The 16011-nt window shown below is 52.2% G+C and overlaps 2 protein-coding genes across 2 annotated transcripts in view; one reads left to right on the top strand and one right to left on the bottom strand.

Annotated features, from left to right (window-relative positions):
- EIF3K (eukaryotic translation initiation factor 3 subunit K) overlaps positions 1 to 15256 on the top strand; it is a 25897-nt gene extending 10641 nt beyond the window's left edge. The window contains exons 2-6 of the mRNA XM_019666321.1: positions 9455 to 9529; positions 11715 to 11781; positions 11888 to 11965; positions 13899 to 14024; positions 15189 to 15256. Coding sequence (XP_019521866.1) covers positions 9455 to 9529; positions 11715 to 11781; positions 11888 to 11965; positions 13899 to 14024; positions 15189 to 15220 — 378 coding nt within the window. The 3' untranslated portion in view covers positions 15221 to 15256. The remainder of the gene's footprint in view (positions 1 to 9454; positions 9530 to 11714; positions 11782 to 11887; positions 11966 to 13898; positions 14025 to 15188) is intronic.
- Positions 27 to 1758, bottom strand: LOC109395383 (mitogen-activated protein kinase kinase kinase kinase 1). The gene is made up of 4 exons (XM_019666322.1): positions 1358 to 1758; positions 640 to 759; positions 415 to 472; positions 27 to 296 (listed from the first exon to the last, which is right to left on the bottom strand). The coding sequence occupies exons 1-4, from the start codon at positions 1376 to 1378 to the stop codon at positions 202 to 204; spliced, it is 294 nt and encodes a 97-aa protein (XP_019521867.1). The 5' UTR covers positions 1379 to 1758; the 3' UTR covers positions 27 to 201.
- Positions 15257 to 16011: the final 755 nt, after the last annotated feature.

Below are 16011 nucleotides of genomic sequence, written 5' to 3'. Positions count from 1 at the left end.
AAAAATGGGGGTTCTGAGTTGGGGGTTATATTAGGGGGTATTCTGGTCAGAAAAGTGGGAGTTTGGACTGGGGATCAAGTTAGGGATGCCCCAGTTAAACTGGGGGCCCAGGATTGGAGGTCAGGTTAGGGAGTACTCTGGTCAGAAATGGGAGTTCTGGGGTAAGGGCTGGGCTGGGTCCTAGGGCAGGTCTGAGGCTTATCACCAGAGATAACTCCCATGGTAGGCCACGATGTTGGCGTGCCGGCAAGTTTTCAAAATGTGGATTTCCTTCTGAAGTGTGGAAACATCGTCGTCTGCAAGGAGGGGCAGGAGAGAAAAGGCCACTGCAGGGAGGGAGTATGGGGACAATCCCAGTGTCCCAGGAGGTAGAGGTGCGGGTGTGGGGAAGGAGTTCCTGGGTCCTCTCCTCACCAGGCTCCATCTTCACCATCTTCAATGCCACCAGGTCCCCTTTCACCTTGTCTCGAGCCTTATAAAGGGGAAGTTGGCAGTCAGACAGGCTCCATTCTCCTGAATTCCTCCTCAGCATCCTTGAGCCAATGCCAAGGACTGGGACCCTCTCACATCCCCCTCCCTTCTGGGGCTTCACCCCAAAGGTCACTGTTTGGAGGGTGATGGAGGGGGGGGTGTCCTCACCTTGAAGACTTCCCCATAAGTGCCGCCACCCAGTCGCTGCAGCAGGTCATAGTGGTCCCGGGGATCCCTATTAAAGATGTCCGGGTCCACGAGGTCCATTCCTGGGGGCTGGAGCTGGGCCTGCGCCCAGGGGCCAGCAGGGCCTCAGGGCTCAAGTGCAGGCACCTCCCTCCCTCCCCACACGCCCTGCACCCGCCTTGCCTTGCACTTGCACCCGCCTTGCCTCCACCGGCTGTGGCCTCCCCCTTCCCCACTCTCGCTTCCTGCCCCAGCCCGGCTGCAGCCGGCTCCACCCCCTATCCCCTGGGCCCTGAGAGCCTGTGAGGGGCAGCTTGCCTTGGGACCCAGGGGACCCCCTCCACCTTCAGGGCCCTGGGCTGAATGTAAACCAGATGCAAACTATATTAAATGTGATCTGGTGGGTGCCTCAGCACCCCCTCCCCCGCTCTGGGAGGTGGCTAAAAACCACAGTAGAACCTCTGCTGAGTGCTTTGAGGGTTTGGCCACAACCTAGAGATGGCAGGTCTGCACAGGGATAACCATGCAATGTACATTGCTGTTCATCTGCGCCATATACACGCACTTAGTGATACCCCCGTGCAGCGCGCAAACCAGTCGACGTGCACATGCCTGGATACTCGTATACACACGTGTATGTACCCAGAGCAGGACACATGCTTGTGCATTCACGCCTGCAGTGTGCAGACTCTGTACCCACATAATTTATGACGGCATACATGGGATGCTCGCCCTCACCCACAAGACTGGAGTCTATGAGGACTGGGTGCAATCCTGCGGGGTCTAAGAGTTCCTCAGCCCCGCCCTTGCTGGGCAGAGCACAACAGCTTTGTGGGCCTCCAACCCCTGGTGTTAGGGTGGAGCATAGGGACTAGTTTCAGGACTTGAAACTGCCTCAGGGGTTCAGGCCGGGGGGGAAAGGGGCCCTCGGAGAGCACCTCCCTTGGGACTTGGCCATGGCTCAAAGGGAGGGCTACTACGTGCAATCCCGCACAGTTTTGTGAGTTCACGGCCGCGCGAAGAGCGACGTGCGCGCACGCGGTCAGAGGCCCATCTTCCCGAGAGTGCGAACACAAGTCCGGGAGAGCCGGGAACAAAGCCCGGGAAAAGCTGAACCCCGCCTCCTCGCCCAGCGAAGGCGCCGGCGCACTGGGCTGAACTAAACTTTTTTTTACGCTCTTGGTCCAACGCAGGTGGAGCGTATGCGCACGCGCCAATTGCGCCGGTAGGGGAGAAGTCACGTGGCAGCCGCCGCAAAAGCCTCCCCCTTCACCGCCCCTGGGGCTGGAGAGAAAACAACGACGTAGTTTCCGTTTCCGCTGCCTCTTCCTTTTCCGGTCCTCGAAGAAGGTGCACCGGCAGGGAATTCGGCTCCAGCCCGGGTGTGGAAAGCGACGGCAGTCATGGCGATGTTTGAACAGATGCGAGCCAACGTGGGCAAGTTGCTCAAGGGTATCGACAGGTCTGAGCCCGGTCGGAGGGAGCGCTTCTGGCCAAACGGGGTGGAGGAAAGAATTTCTGGAGACAGCAAGGGGTAGTCAGAATGCTGGGCTTGCTCTGGGATGGCATTTCCCCATCATCCTGGAGGAGACGTTTAAAGAAACAGCATTGCAAATACCTAGCCTTGCCTACCACTTAGCCTTCCTCTTTAATTGCCTTAAGGCCATTCAGCTCCTCAGTTTCCTCTTTGTCTGCTTCTCAGCCTCTCATTGTGCCTCTTCATCTCTTCTTTCCCCCTCATGTCATTCATCAACACGTGTTCACTAAAATCTGTCAGTGCTGGGCAATGCTGGGGATCAGAGGTGACCAAGACAGCTGCAGGCCATGCTTTCATGGAGTTCTCAGTTCAGAGTCCAGACAAACTGACAATAGACATTGATAGCTGGGAACAGTCAGGGCTCTGATGGGGGAAGCTAGGGAGGAGAGGATGGGGCTAGACCAGGGTGGGGACCTGGGGAGAGGAGGAAGGGGTGGAGGGTAAGGATTTCCAGGAGGCCAGGTATACAGGCTGCAATGACTGATTGTCTGAGAGTCTGGGGAGGCATCCTAGGCATCAGATCCAAGGCTTTGATGGAGTTTAGAGCTTAGGCTCAGGTCTGGGACGTGGATAAATTTTATTAGAGTTTGTAGAGCTGATTCAAGACTTAGGTAGAGCAAGTGACTAGTGCCAAATTTAAAAGCAAGGGGGGAGGAGCAGGTTACTGTCCCCTCCTCCCCCCCTCCAGCCCTGGTAAAGTGACTGGTCTCCTCTCCTGTCTCCTCTCTGCTCACCCATCTTGACTCTCCTCTAGGTACAATCCTGAGAATCTTGCCACCCTGGAACGCTATGTGGAGACACAGGCCAAGGAGAATGCCTATGATCTGGAAGCCAACCTGGCTGTTCTAAAGCTGTGAGTGTTTGCCTCCAACTCCATCCTCATGCCAGGGGCTAGCAGGATACCACTCCCAACACCAGGTGGGGCCAGAGTTGGGGATAGCTTGCAGGATGTGCCTTCTTTTGGTATGCAAGACTAGGAAGTCAAGGACGGAAGGGCAGGAGGAGGGGTGGTTTTTTAAAAATTAATTACAAAACACAAATACAGGCTAGTACATAAAACACATATAGTCGGCCCTCCATATCCACGGGTTCCGCATCTGTGGATTCAACTAACTGAAGATCAAAAATATTCCCCCCAAAATGTGATGTTGCTAATGTGTACTATGTACGAAGTGTGATCAAACAATACGGTGAATGTTTACATTTTTAAAAATTTATTAGTAAAAGACACATTGCCATTAATCCACCTCAAAATACTCCCCCTTGCTTCGAACACACTTATCCCATCGTTCTTGCCGCTTTCTGAAGCAGTTGTGGAAGTCAGACCTCTTTCTTGAGTGTCTTTAGTTGTGCTATCATGGCTGCCTTAATGTCCTGAATCACTTTGACTTTGGGGAAGAGCCAGAAGTCACATGGTGACAGAGCCAGTGAATAAGGTGGATGAGGATACACCGTAATGTTTTTATTTGACAGAAATTGCTGTATAGCAGAAGTGATGTGTGACACAGAGCATTGTTATGATGGAGGATATTTACGGCACACTTTAAAACATACCTCTCAACCATAGCTCACACCTGACTGACTGCACTGAACAAGTTGAAACTTGACACACACTAAGGTTCAACGCACTGCTTCCCGTATTGGAGATCCCTGCCTTTACATTGGGTGGCACTCGGCAGCAGTATTCACTGTATTTTGTGATCACAATGAAGAAGGCTGCATGTTACACATCACTGCTGGTACAGCAATTTCTGTCAAAAACATTACGGTGTGTCCTCATCTGCCTTATTCACTGGATCTGGCACCGTGCGACTTCTGGCTCTTCCCTAAAGTCAAAATGACCATGAAAGGTAAACGTTTTGAATCAATTCAGGACATCGAGGCAGCCACGACAGCACAACTAAAAACACGAAAGAGGTCTTCCAGAACTGCTTCAGAAAGTGGCAGGAAGGATGGGATAAGTGTGTTCAAAGAGACNCCCCCACCCAGGCCAACCAGACCTCCACTCACCTGGAGCACTTCTCGGCAGACATAGCTTATCTGGAGCTCTGACAGGGAGCCTGTCACTGCAAAGGTCACCCCAGAACAGCGTTGGCTGGGAACCAGGAAACCTGGCCCTGGGAGCCCTGGGTCCCCACCCAGACCAGCTGAGACGGTGCCACATGCAGAGGGGCATAAAGGATGGGACAAGTAGATGGGGAGATGGAGGGGTGTTGAGCAACAGAAAGAATCAGCAGGGAACCAGAGGCCAGAGGGAGACAGAAATTCATTCAACAGATATTTACTGTGTATCTACTGTGTGCCAGGCACTGTGGTAGGCACTGGATGAGAGCAACAGATCCCTGCCCTCATGGAGAGAACATTCCAGTGGGGGGAAACCAACAGTAAACCAGAAAAAATAAAATATGCAGTACATGAGATGCTCGTAATAAGAAAAACAAAGTAAGAAAGGAGGACAGGAAACATATGTGGGAAGGCTATGACATTTTACACAGGCTGGTCAGTGAAGGCTACTCTGCGTTCAGAGTAAGTGACAGGATGAAGATGTGAGCAGTCCCACTCAGAGGAGGGACAAGATCCTGTCCAGAGGCTGGGAGGTGGGAAGGTGCCTGGTGGGTTTTGAAAGCAGCACATTGGGTGGAGGCAGGGCAGGAGATGGGGTTGTTTAGCTTGGGGTGCGGCAGTGCTCAGACTCATGGGCCAAGATGAGGGCTTTTCTTTAGAGGGAAATGGAAGCCATGGGAGGGCTCTATGCAGGGGGTGATGGGACTCTGCAAAACGAAGCAAGGCAGAGATACCCAGAGACAGACAGCCTGAGAAGTGGGACCAGATCCAAACTGAGACAGAGAAAGAGATGGTAAGAGACCAAAAAGTAGGAAGGCAGACATATTGAAAGACATACAGAGGATGGAGAGGGAATGACAGAGAGAGGTGGTCAGAGACCAGGTCTGAGAGTCTGGCTGTGTGAGTTACTTCCTCTCTGTGGGCCTCAGTTTCCCCCCTGAGGACTTCTTAATAAAATCCTTTCTTTTCTGACATTTGAAGTGTTGGGCTGGAGGGAGACAGGGAGATGGCCAAAGACAGAGGCAGGCATCAGAAATTGAGAGGTGATCAGGGGTCCACTCCATCCCCACCATCGAATTCTCCAAGAGCATGAAAAGCAGGCTAAGAGAGGGAATCAGATATTCATTCACTCATTCAATGAAAATGTGGGCATCTACTATAGCCAAAAATGCAAAAATATCAAACACACGAATAGACGGTGAAAAAATGCAGACATAGAGGAAGATGGGGATGGGTAGAGGGGATTGTTGCATGCAGAAAGATTGGGCTGGACTGTCAGGTCCCAGGGCCCACTCAGTCCCACAGTATCCCCAGCATCACCCAGGCCAGACCCAGGCCCAGAGGAGGGGCTCACTGTATGAAATACGGACCAGAAAAATGGTCTCAGGAGACACAATCACAGAGACCAGGAGAGGTGGATCGGAGGGGTAGAAGCTGCCTGGATCCCCTTGCCCTTCCTCTCACCTTGGTAGATGTCCTGGAGAGAACCAGCCCCACAGAATTCCATGCAGATCCAGAGCTTCTGCAACCTACAAAAGTTCAAGAGTAGTAATAACAATAATAGTAATAAATTGTTATAGGACAGTCCCTGGCTCACTGTCTTGTTCTGAACTTTAATGTAACAGCTGTCATCTATCTCCCCTTGCCCACCAGAGTGAGATTATCCCACTTCCATTTTACAGATGGGGAAGTTGAGGCTCAAAGGGGAAATGTATGTTCAAGATCAACTGGGTTTGAACCCAGGTCTTTGGGCTCCTAACCCAGGGCACCCTCTACTGTCCCACGATAACCTAGGAAATAGGGCAGAGATCTCACAGGTTGCAGAAGTTCGGAGGGGACACAGAGGCCCAAGGTGCCAGGTTTGGGGTACAGAGGTCATTATTGGGGCACCTGGGATATTAAATTGGGGGTCAGGGAATTTAGGGGTTCATATGGAAAGAGCAGAGAGGGAAACTGGGGGACCTGAACGGCAGGATGATGAAAGATTAGTTTTAGGAAACTTAGTTTCAGATTTGGTTACTATAAAGATATCAATTTTGGGGACCCGTGGTAAAAAATGGGGGTTCTGAGTTGGGGGTTATATTAGGGGGTATTCTGGTCAGAAAAGTGGGAGTTTGGACTGGGGATCAAGTTAGGGATGCCCCAGTTAAACTGGGGGCCCAGGATTGGAGGTCAGGTTAGGGAGTACTCTGGTCAGAAATGGGAGTTCTGGGGTAAGGGCTGGGCTGGGTCCTAGGGCAGGTCTGAGGCTTATCACCAGAGATAACTCCCATGGTAGGCCACGATGTTGGCGTGCCGGCAAGTTTTCAAAATGTGGATTTCCTTCTGAAGTGTGGAAACATCGTCGTCTGCAAGGAGGGGCAGGAGAGAAAAGGCCACTGCAGGGAGGGAGTATGGGGACAATCCCAGTGTCCCAGGAGGTAGAGGTGCGGGTGTGGGGAAGGAGTTCCTGGGTCCTCTCCTCACCAGGCTCCATCTTCACCATCTTCAATGCCACCAGGTCCCCTTTCACCTTGTCTCGAGCCTTATAAAGGGGAAGTTGGCAGTCAGACAGGCTCCATTCTCCTGAATTCCTCCTCAGCATCCTTGAGCCAATGCCAAGGACTGGGACCCTCTCACATCCCCCTCCCTTCTGGGGCTTCACCCCAAAGGTCACTGTTTGGAGGGTGATGGAGGGGGGGNATGCACACCGCGGGCAGCTCTGAGCCTGGCCCGGTCAGCAGCGCGAACACAGGCAGAGGCGTGGGTAGAGGGAACAGCACCTGCTGCGGGGCGCACGGGGAGGGGCGCACTCAGAGGCTTGGGGCGGGGCCTGTGAGCGTTGCCTTGGAAGAGTGGGCATGGGGCTTCCCAAGTATTTTTTGGGCCCTCAGTCTTAGGAGGTGCCACCTAGAAGCGTCAGGGGGTTAAGCCTCAGAGGGTTCAGCGGTTCTCAACCTGTGGGTCATGACACCTTTGGGGGTTGAACGACCCTTTCACAGGGGTCGCCTAAGACCATAGGAAAACAAAGAGATACTTACATTACCATTCATAACAGTAGCAAAATTATAGTTATAGAGTAGCAACAAAAATAATTTTACGGTTGGGGGTCACCACAACATGAGGAACTGTATTAAGGGGTCGAGGCATTAGGAAGGTTGAGAACCGCTGGAGGTGGTGCCGCTTTAGAAATGGACCTGTGTTTCCCCAGAGTGGGCATGGCTTCCGTTTGGGGGCATGCTGCCCTGGTAACTGATAGGCAGGGCCCCTCTGGGGGCGTGGCCTCAAAAGTAGCAAAGTCTCCTCAGGGACTCAAAGGACCTGAGTGGGTTCTCCTTAGAGACAGGAGTGGGGGTTTGGGGTGGGGGCATAGGGCCTGAAGAATAATTAGGCCAGGGGTGAGGGGCGGAGCTCAAGGATTGGGAAGCCCTCAGAAGGTGGAGCCTCTAGTGCCAACAGCAGGTGGGAGGAACCTTGGGTGAGATTGGGGCGGGGCCTCGAGTGGAAGAGGGGTTTCTTGGAGCTCTCCACAGAAGCCAGCCTCAACAGGCTCCCTACCCGGACAAGAAGAAACTTGTTCATGGGCTGGTACCACTGAAGCAGGACCACAGACGTCTCCAAAGCCCCGCACAGGAATGGGCCCCCGGAGCTCGCGCCCTCCGCTGCAGAGATGGATAAGGATGGGTTAGAGTCAATCCTCTCTTCCCTTTCTAGCCTCCCAAAAGGCCACACATCTTTCCCGGGGCTCAGGACGCCCTGCCTTAACTCTGCAACCCTCTTGGATGGATGCAGCCCAAGTCCAGCCCCTGGCTCAGCCCCTTCTCTGCACACCCTGGGGGTTCTCTCTCACCCACACAGCATGCCCGGCAGCCTTTGGTGTCCTGAATTTTGGTGGAGACCATGTTCTTCCTGCAGAAGATGGTAGGCGTGAATGGAAGGTAGGCAGAAAAGGGGGGGATTACAGGGGTCTGTGGTGCATGCCATTAGGGGCTGGTACCTTGCCAGTAGCCGGTGGGGACTAATGTGAGCGATGGGGCTTCCTGCTCTGGTNGTAGTTTGGCATAAGCCGTGTCGCAGATTTCCAAGTAGAATTTGGTCAGACTTAGAAAGGGCCCTGGGAAGCCATAGAAGGCTTTGAAGCTGCAGAGTCATGGAGGTAGACTTAGGCTTTAGAAAGATTCCCATGAGGGTTCCTATCTGAGTAAAGACAACCAGGAGTGGCAGGAGGGGTCACCAAGCAGGAGCCATGAAAAGATGAATTGTCAGCTAAACTTCATTATATGTAGTCTCAGTGCTTATGTGGCACAGTGCTGGTCTTTAATGGGAAAATCAGTGAACTGATTCCCACCCCACCACCCCACCCGCTGTTTTGATCACTTGAGAAACTCGGCCGAGTCCCCCATGCTGGGCCATTTGCTTGTAGAGCTCACAGTCCTAAGGGTATCGCACATACCTGCCCATTAGTGGCTAAGCTGAGAAATGGCAGCTTACTCACCGCACCTGCTCTGCCAGGAGTGTCCATGCGAGTGCCTGCCTTCTGAGAGATTGTCCCCCTTTTCCAGGGGTCTGTTCTGGTGGCTTTAAAAAAAATAGGCGTTATGATATGCTGTTAAAAGTACAAAGAAGTAGGGCCGGCCGAGTGGCTCAGTTGGTTAAAAGCTTGCTCAAGAGTGCGAGCTCTAAGCAATAGGGTTGCAGGTTCAATTCCCAGCCTGAGCTGAGCTGCCGCTGAGCTTCCAACAGGTGGCAGGATGGCTCAGCTAAAAAAAAAAAAGCAAAGAAGTATACAGTGAAAAAAACAAAGCTTCCTCCTTCTCGTATCCCAGAGCCACCCTGCTCCCCTCCCAGGAGGCAACAGTTGTTTACAACTCTTGGGGACCTTTCCACAGATAGCCTATAGACACATAGGTACAGCTGTGTGTGTTTATATACACATATGTCCCTCACCCACATGGTAGGCTGTTATGCACATTGTTCTGTGTCTTGCTTTTTTCATATCACAGGGTGTCTTGTCACTATATCAGTTCTATACAAGTTGGCTCAATCTCTGTGGATGGGCCATTATTAATGTAATTGTCCCCATCATTGGATTATTAGGTTGTCTGTCAACTTTTGCCATTACAACTCATGCTGCAGTGAATAGAAAGAGGTGGGAGGGGAGGTCTTGTCTAGGACTCAGCTTCCGCAGCCATCTGTCCTTAGCATGTCTTCCTCCAGCAAGAAGAACGACCGATCCGACAGATTCTGTACCTTGGAGACCTGCTGGAGACCTGCCACTTCCAGGCCTTCTGGGTAACTTCCTTTGGGTCCAGGGCCAGGGTGGGTGAACTGAGCCACGGGGAGCAGACTGCTAAAAGTAAGGACCAAGCACATTGATTGGCCGCTGGCCAGGGGACCGGCTGTCCCAGTTGGCCCAGGGCTTTGCCATTTGTGGCGATGGGCCCCATGCTTGGGGCTTTGTGAGCGTGATCTCATGGAATTCTCATCCTGTCACAGAGCCAGGACTCCTAAGTTGTCGTCTGCCCACATGGCTCACTTGTCCTTCCAGCAAAATCCTCCATCGCCTGAACAACTCTCCTTTTCTTGCTCTAACTGGCGCCTGGTCCTCCACTTCTGCAGCTTCCCAAGCGGGAGCCACTGCTTTAGACTTGTCTTTAGCAATAATTGCCCCCTTCTGTGGCTCTGAATGTCAAATGTTTCCACCCCCTGACCACTTCCTCCTAGCTTCCCAGTTTACCCGGTGAGGTCTCCAACCCGACATTCTTGGGCTTACCAGCAGCTCCAGTCCTCTGTTCTGCTTTCTCCTTTAGCATAAATTAGGTGGGGCTCCCCCCTATACACACACACACACACACACACACACACACACGGCTGTATCTGAGAAGATCAGTGACGCTGGAGGAAAGGCCATCTGGAGCCATGACACCCATGGCCCTCGGCCCCCCCTGGCCTACGCTGTTGCTTCCCTCTCCAGTTTATTCCCTCCCCGCTCTCCTGGCCAGCTCTTCACACCTTCTCCCCCGCCCCCTTCCTTCTCACCTCAACTTATGATCTGGCTTCTTGTTTTGTGGGAAAATAGAACAGCCAAAGCAGAACTCTCACATGTCTCTGGTCCAGCCCACACATCCATTGCAGATGACTGAGCACTATTCTGTTTTAGTGGACGCGTGGTCCCTCCTCCCCTCTCAGGCGCCCCGCCTCTGGTGTACTGACCCCCTTCCCTCGCACCAGTGGCATCACAACTGCTTTTCTCCCTACTGTCTTGTAACAACAAATGTGGCCTTCCTGGATTATTTCTGTCACCACAGAACATGTCTGCCCTGGAGTTTGTTCTAGCCTGAGAAAGAGCGCTCTCCCTGACCTCCACATTCCCACCAGCTCTGCCTCCTGCCCCTTTTCTCTGCTCCGCTTTACAGCCACGCTCTTGGCCAGGGTACCCACTGCCTCAGTTTGCCTAGGTCTTGCCTGGTTTTAAAACTGGAAGTATCACGTCCCAGGAAACCCCTCAACCTCAGGCACGTCAGGACTGTGGGTCACCTTGCTTCTGGACAGGCTGCCTGTACTCACTCCCCCCTGCTCATTTGAACTCACTCCACTCAGGCTGTTGTGACCCACCCTCTGCCCCACCCTCCACCTGGTCCCCAACACAAACACTCCCATGAAACTGCTCTTGTTGAGATCAACAGTGACTTCCCTGTTGCTAGATCCAGTAGGCAGCCCTCAGGCCCCATCTTACCTGTTCTGCCAGCGCCTCCGCCTCTGACAGGCGGTCACCCACTGCTCCCTCACACCCTCCCATCACTCGGCTCCCAGGACTACTCTCCTGGCTTTCCTCCCACCTCAGTGGCTGTTCCTTCTCAGTGTCCTTGTAGCTTCTTCGTCTCCTTCACTAATGTTGGAGGGAGCCCTTGCTGAGATGATGACATTTGAGCAGAAACCTGAAGAGGTGAGGGTGCTAGCCGTGGGGGAGTTACAGGCACATTACAGGCACGAACAGCCAGCGCAAAGGCCCTGAGGTGGGCGGGTGGCTGGTGTGATGGAGGAACAACAAGGAGGGCCCTGCGGCTGGAGTGAGGGGACGAGTGGGAGGAGGCGAGGGCACAGAGGTAACAGATAGGTCCTGTGGGGCTTCGTGGGCCATGGTAGGACATGGTAGGCCTTTTCTCCGAGTGAGACAGGAACCAAGGGGAGGTGATTGAGTGCAGTTAACTAATCGATGTCTGTCCCCTGTTTTGGGACTGGGGTCTGCCTTCCAGATTCAAACCCCAGCTCTTTTTTTGAGGCAAATCACTTAGCTGTCCTGAGCCTTGGTTTCTTCATCTCTATAATGGGCACGAGAACAGTAACTTACACCATAGGGTAGCACACAGAAGAATGGATGGCCTGTGGGGTGAATGTTCAAGCGTTAGCTTCTATTAATATCAGCATTCTTGATATTATTATTAACATATTGTCAACATTGTCATTCCTTTCATAGCAAGCCCTGGATGAAAACATGGACCTCTTGGAAGGTATAACTGGTTTTGAAGATTCTGTCCGGAAATGTAAGTCCGTCTCTGAGCCTGGGCTCCCCTGCGGGGGAAAGGGTAGAGAATGGCAGCAGGGTCCTGGGGAGCGGCTCTTGACCAATTTTGTCCCTGATCTCCACAGTTATCTGCCATGTCGTGGGCATCACTTATCAGCACATCGATCGCTGGCTGCTGGCCGAGATGCTCGGGGACCTGACAGGTAAGCCTCTCTCTGGGTCCCCAATGCCAGTCTAGGTGGTTGAGGGTAGTCAGGGTAGTGGGCCTCAGCCAGCACCTTCGATGGACCCATCCCTGTTCACCTGGTCATTATTGAAGTCTCAGCCCAGGGAGGAAACAAGGAATCAGTATAAGACATTCCCTTCCTTGGTGGAGATCTATGACATTCATTCACTTATTTTGTAAATTATTGAATGCCTACTCTGTGCCAGATACTGTTCTAGGCCCTGGGGACACGGCACTGAACAAAACAGAATGGCTCAGATTGGTTCTCATGGAGGTAGCATAACAGATAACAGATTAAGATGTACATGTCCAGTGGCAATTCATGCAAAACATCTTGTAGAGCTGGGCAGGGAAGTTTTCCCACTGGAATGAGGCGAGCAGCCTGAGGGCAGAGCAAACGTGAGGATCCTCAGGCAGGAGAGGGCCTGTCACATTCAACCAGTGGCTGGAGCTGGGTGTGTGGGTTTGTGGGGGAGGGGATGCCCAGATACAGCAAGGCCTCCTGAGGACTTGACCTTGAGTGAGATGGAGCCATGGAAGGGTTCTGAGCAGGGAGGGACATGATCAGATCTATGTTTTTACAAGAGCCCTCCAAAAAGAAAAAAAAAAATGTGTGTATGTGTGTATTTGCTCGTTTTTGCAAAAAGAAACATAGGAAGGAGTATAAAAAAAAAAAAAGTAAGGAAAATGGGGCACAGGTTGGGGAATGAGAATAGGAAAGTGGGTTGAGGGGTGAGATTTCTCTGCATACCTTAGTTTTGCCTTTTGAGCCAGATAGGTTTTTGTGGGTATTTTTGTTTGTTTTTTTTAGTAGAAGCTAACTTTTGGACACTCTGTGTGAGGCACTAGACTGTTTTACATCAGATACTTTACATTGTTAAAAGTGAAATTAAGTTATAAGTGGATGGAGGAACCCTTAGAGTTGAATATTAAAAAAAGCAGTTATCGGACCGGCCAAGTGGCGCGTTGGTTAAGAACTGGCTTGGGACGCCAGAGGGCCCCAGTTTGGATCCCACAGATGAGGGCCAGTGACACTGCCCTCTACAGCTAAGATGCTGAACAACAGCTCCACCTGGAGCTGGGCTGCCGTGAGTCACCGGCAACGGGGTAGGCTGCAGCCCCTGCTGCAGTGGGTTGCCGTGGGCTACTGTGTGTGGCCAGCAGCCAGCGTGAGCGGCCATCCAAAAGCCGGCGACTGATCTGCCTCACCCAGGAAGAGCGCAATGATGGTGCCAGCTTGGGCCAGTGAAGCAACGTCCTCCACAACTAGACTGAAGAACGAAAGGACAGCAACTTGTCTGTTCCGCTTCCCTTAGTTCCCCAGCACTGTTTCCATCCCAATTCCCCAATAAAAATCCCTTAAAAGAAAAAAAGCACATATCAGATAGTTACACAGAAAAGAATTCTTTCAAGTAACAGTACACCCTCTGGCCCTAGGTCCTTAGTGGCATATTTTCTAAGGGCAAAAAAGAACTGCAAAGAAATCTCAAACCTGCCATAGGCTTATTGTTAGTAGTAATGATGACACCATGATTTTGAAACCATTTCATTGAGGTGGTGGGAGAAAGCAGATAAGTAAATACACTGCTGTTATTAGGAACCAAGCAAGATTTGTACTGGGAAAGAAAAGAGGTAAATAGAATAAAAGAAGCTAAGCAAAAAGCCCTGTGATGGTAAGGATGAGAAAGCTAAAAGGCTCCCTCTGGCGGCCATTTGGAGAATGAACTGTAGAAGCTCAGGGCTGCCACAGGGAGACCCACAATCTGGTTGCTGCTGCTGTCCAGACAGAAGATACTGCTGGCTTCTGAAGCAGCTGGACACAGAGGGTGCCCTGGCCTTTGGCTTCCAGGCTCCCTGGTACTGTGGGATCAGGGTGACTGAAGTCCCTGTGCTGCCTGTGTCACCTGCAGACAGCCAGCTAAAGGTGTGGATGAGCAAGTACGGCTGGAGCGCTGATGAGTCAGGCCAGATCTTCATCTGTAGCCAGGAAGAGAGCATTAAGCCCAAGAACATCGTGGAGAAGATCGACTTTGACAGTGAGTGGTTGCCCAAGGCCTCAGGCTGTGGGGCTAAGGGGGTGTCCTTCCACAGAGACCACGGCTGGGGCCCCCCAGGACCCTGGTGGATATGTTCTGGTTCAGGGCTGGGAAATTTGCATCTGCCAGACTCCAGCGACCTCTTCTGTCACGGGCTGTTGCCCAGGGAGGAATGGTGGGGTGCTGGATGTCCTCCTCTAGAACTTCACACCCTGTGTCCTGCTCTGCAGCACTCAGTAAGACTTCTGGGGTCTGGGGGGGCCTTGTGGGGTGTCCCCACACCCTTAGTGGTCCCAGGATTTCTGTCCCGTTGTCTCCTTTATCCTTGGGGTTCCTGAGCCTCAGCCCTGGCATCTGCTAAAACACAGAGGAACGCCAGAAAGTGCAGGCTGTGGAGTCGGGTTAGCTGGTTGGGGATCTGGGTTCTCTGCTTCGTAGCTGTGTGACTTTGGGCAAGTGATTTTCCTGCTCTGTGCCTCAGTTTTCTCATCTAAAAAGTGGGGAAGACAGCACCAGTAATTATAACAAACACTGTAGTTCTTTACATTTAAGTCATTTGGTCCTCGCATCACCCTGCAAGGTAGGCGCCATTAAAGACACACGTTGGTACAGCGTAGCTTCTCAGTACAGACCAGTTAATTTGGTGCTTAATTGAGGAACAAGATTGAGTGGGCAGTCATCTCCATACTTGGGGACTGTGGACCCTCACTTGAAATGAGATGTGCCCATTGTGTTGGGGTTCTGTGTGAGAGTTCACTGGAGCAAAGGGTTCTTGAGGAGATAGATACCAGGCGTGCACGCAGAGTGTCTTGCAAATAGTACATATTGTTTGTTATGGTAGTAATGAATAACTCTCAGCATAATGCCAGGCATTGTTCTGAGCACGGCATTTAATCCTGGAATCCTATAGGGTAGATGTTTCATACACGTGGAGAAACTGATTGTACCTGGTATGTGGCAGAGCTGATATTTGAACCTAGGCCTCCTTGTTCCAGAGTCCAGGCTTTTAACTACTTCTTCAGACTGCCTTTGTGAGGGGGACTAGGGCCCAGAAGAGGGTTGTGATTCTGCCTCTAAAGAATTGTGGGTGCTGTGGCTGGTGGCTGGAGGTTCATTTCCCATTCTTCCCACATTGATTCTTGTCCCCTCTTCTCTTCTCAACAGGTGTGTCCAGCATCATGGCCTCTTCCCAGTAACTTGGCAGGTGTTTAATAAACCTTTGTTGACTTGGCCTTGCTGTCTCCTCCTCGTTATTGGCTTCCTGCCTCTGCCCCTCGCCCACCAGAGGGAGCCCAGGAGCAGCCCTCTGCCGGCCCTGTGCTGGGGCTCCCCCATGGTAGGACTTTCACCTCCTTTTTTCCGCTGGGCCTCAGCAGCTGGCCTTCCATTCCCCTGACCTGTTGCATCACCAGTGCAGGGCAGGCATTGGTGAGTCAGCAAGGAGGAGAGTCTGAATGGGAGAGGAGCTCAGCCCTGCAGCAGGCTGTAACTTGGGCTCTTCTGCGCTTGTGAAAACGAAGCTGAACAGAAGCATTCCCCTGGGTCCCTGGTGAGGGGAGGCACACCTTTGCCCCTGGGCTTCACAGATGCTGGCACTAGTGGCCCTGGACAGTGACTGGAGCGGGGAGTGGGGCAGGATTCTGGCTGCCTCCAGTCCTGGCTTCTGCTCCACCATTGGTCTAGTGACCCCACCTCTGTTCCTCAGTTTCCTTAGAAGAGGGAGAATGGTGGACCCTTGCCAGTTATGAGGGATTCATGAACTCTTGCCAGTAAAGATCTCTGACCAGGTCCTAGCCTGTTCTTGGCGCTTAGAAAACGAGTCATTGTTAATTTCAGACTCCGAATTCTGAGTTTGTCCCCAAGGTTGCAGACTAGTCCTTAATACTATTCTGTTTGGAGAGACTTTACAAAAAAATCTGGATTTTCAGCCAAGCCATGCTCCCCCATCCCCATCCCCATCCCCAACCTGTGCCTGCCAGGAAGGCCT

This window comes from Hipposideros armiger, unplaced genomic scaffold (assembly GCF_001890085.2).
Source record: "Hipposideros armiger isolate ML-2016 unplaced genomic scaffold, ASM189008v1 scaffold_466, whole genome shotgun sequence".
In the NCBI taxonomy this organism is placed as follows: Eukaryota; Metazoa; Chordata; class Mammalia; order Chiroptera; family Hipposideridae; genus Hipposideros; species Hipposideros armiger.
The sequence above is the reverse complement of the archived record's forward strand: the minus strand, read 5'-3'. Positions and strand labels throughout refer to the sequence as shown.

Coding starts and splice junctions, on each gene's coding strand:
- LOC109395383 (XM_019666322.1), bottom strand. CDS start 1,378: ATGTATGCCGTCATAAATTAT. Junction 760..1,357: donor TGTATGCCGTCATAAATTAT/GTGGGTACAGAG, acceptor CCCTGGGCGCAG/GCCCAGCTCCAGCCCCCAGG. Junction 473..639: donor CTTATGGGGAAGTCTTCAAG/GTGAGGACACCC, acceptor CCCCTTTATAAG/GCTCGAGACAAGGTGAAAGG.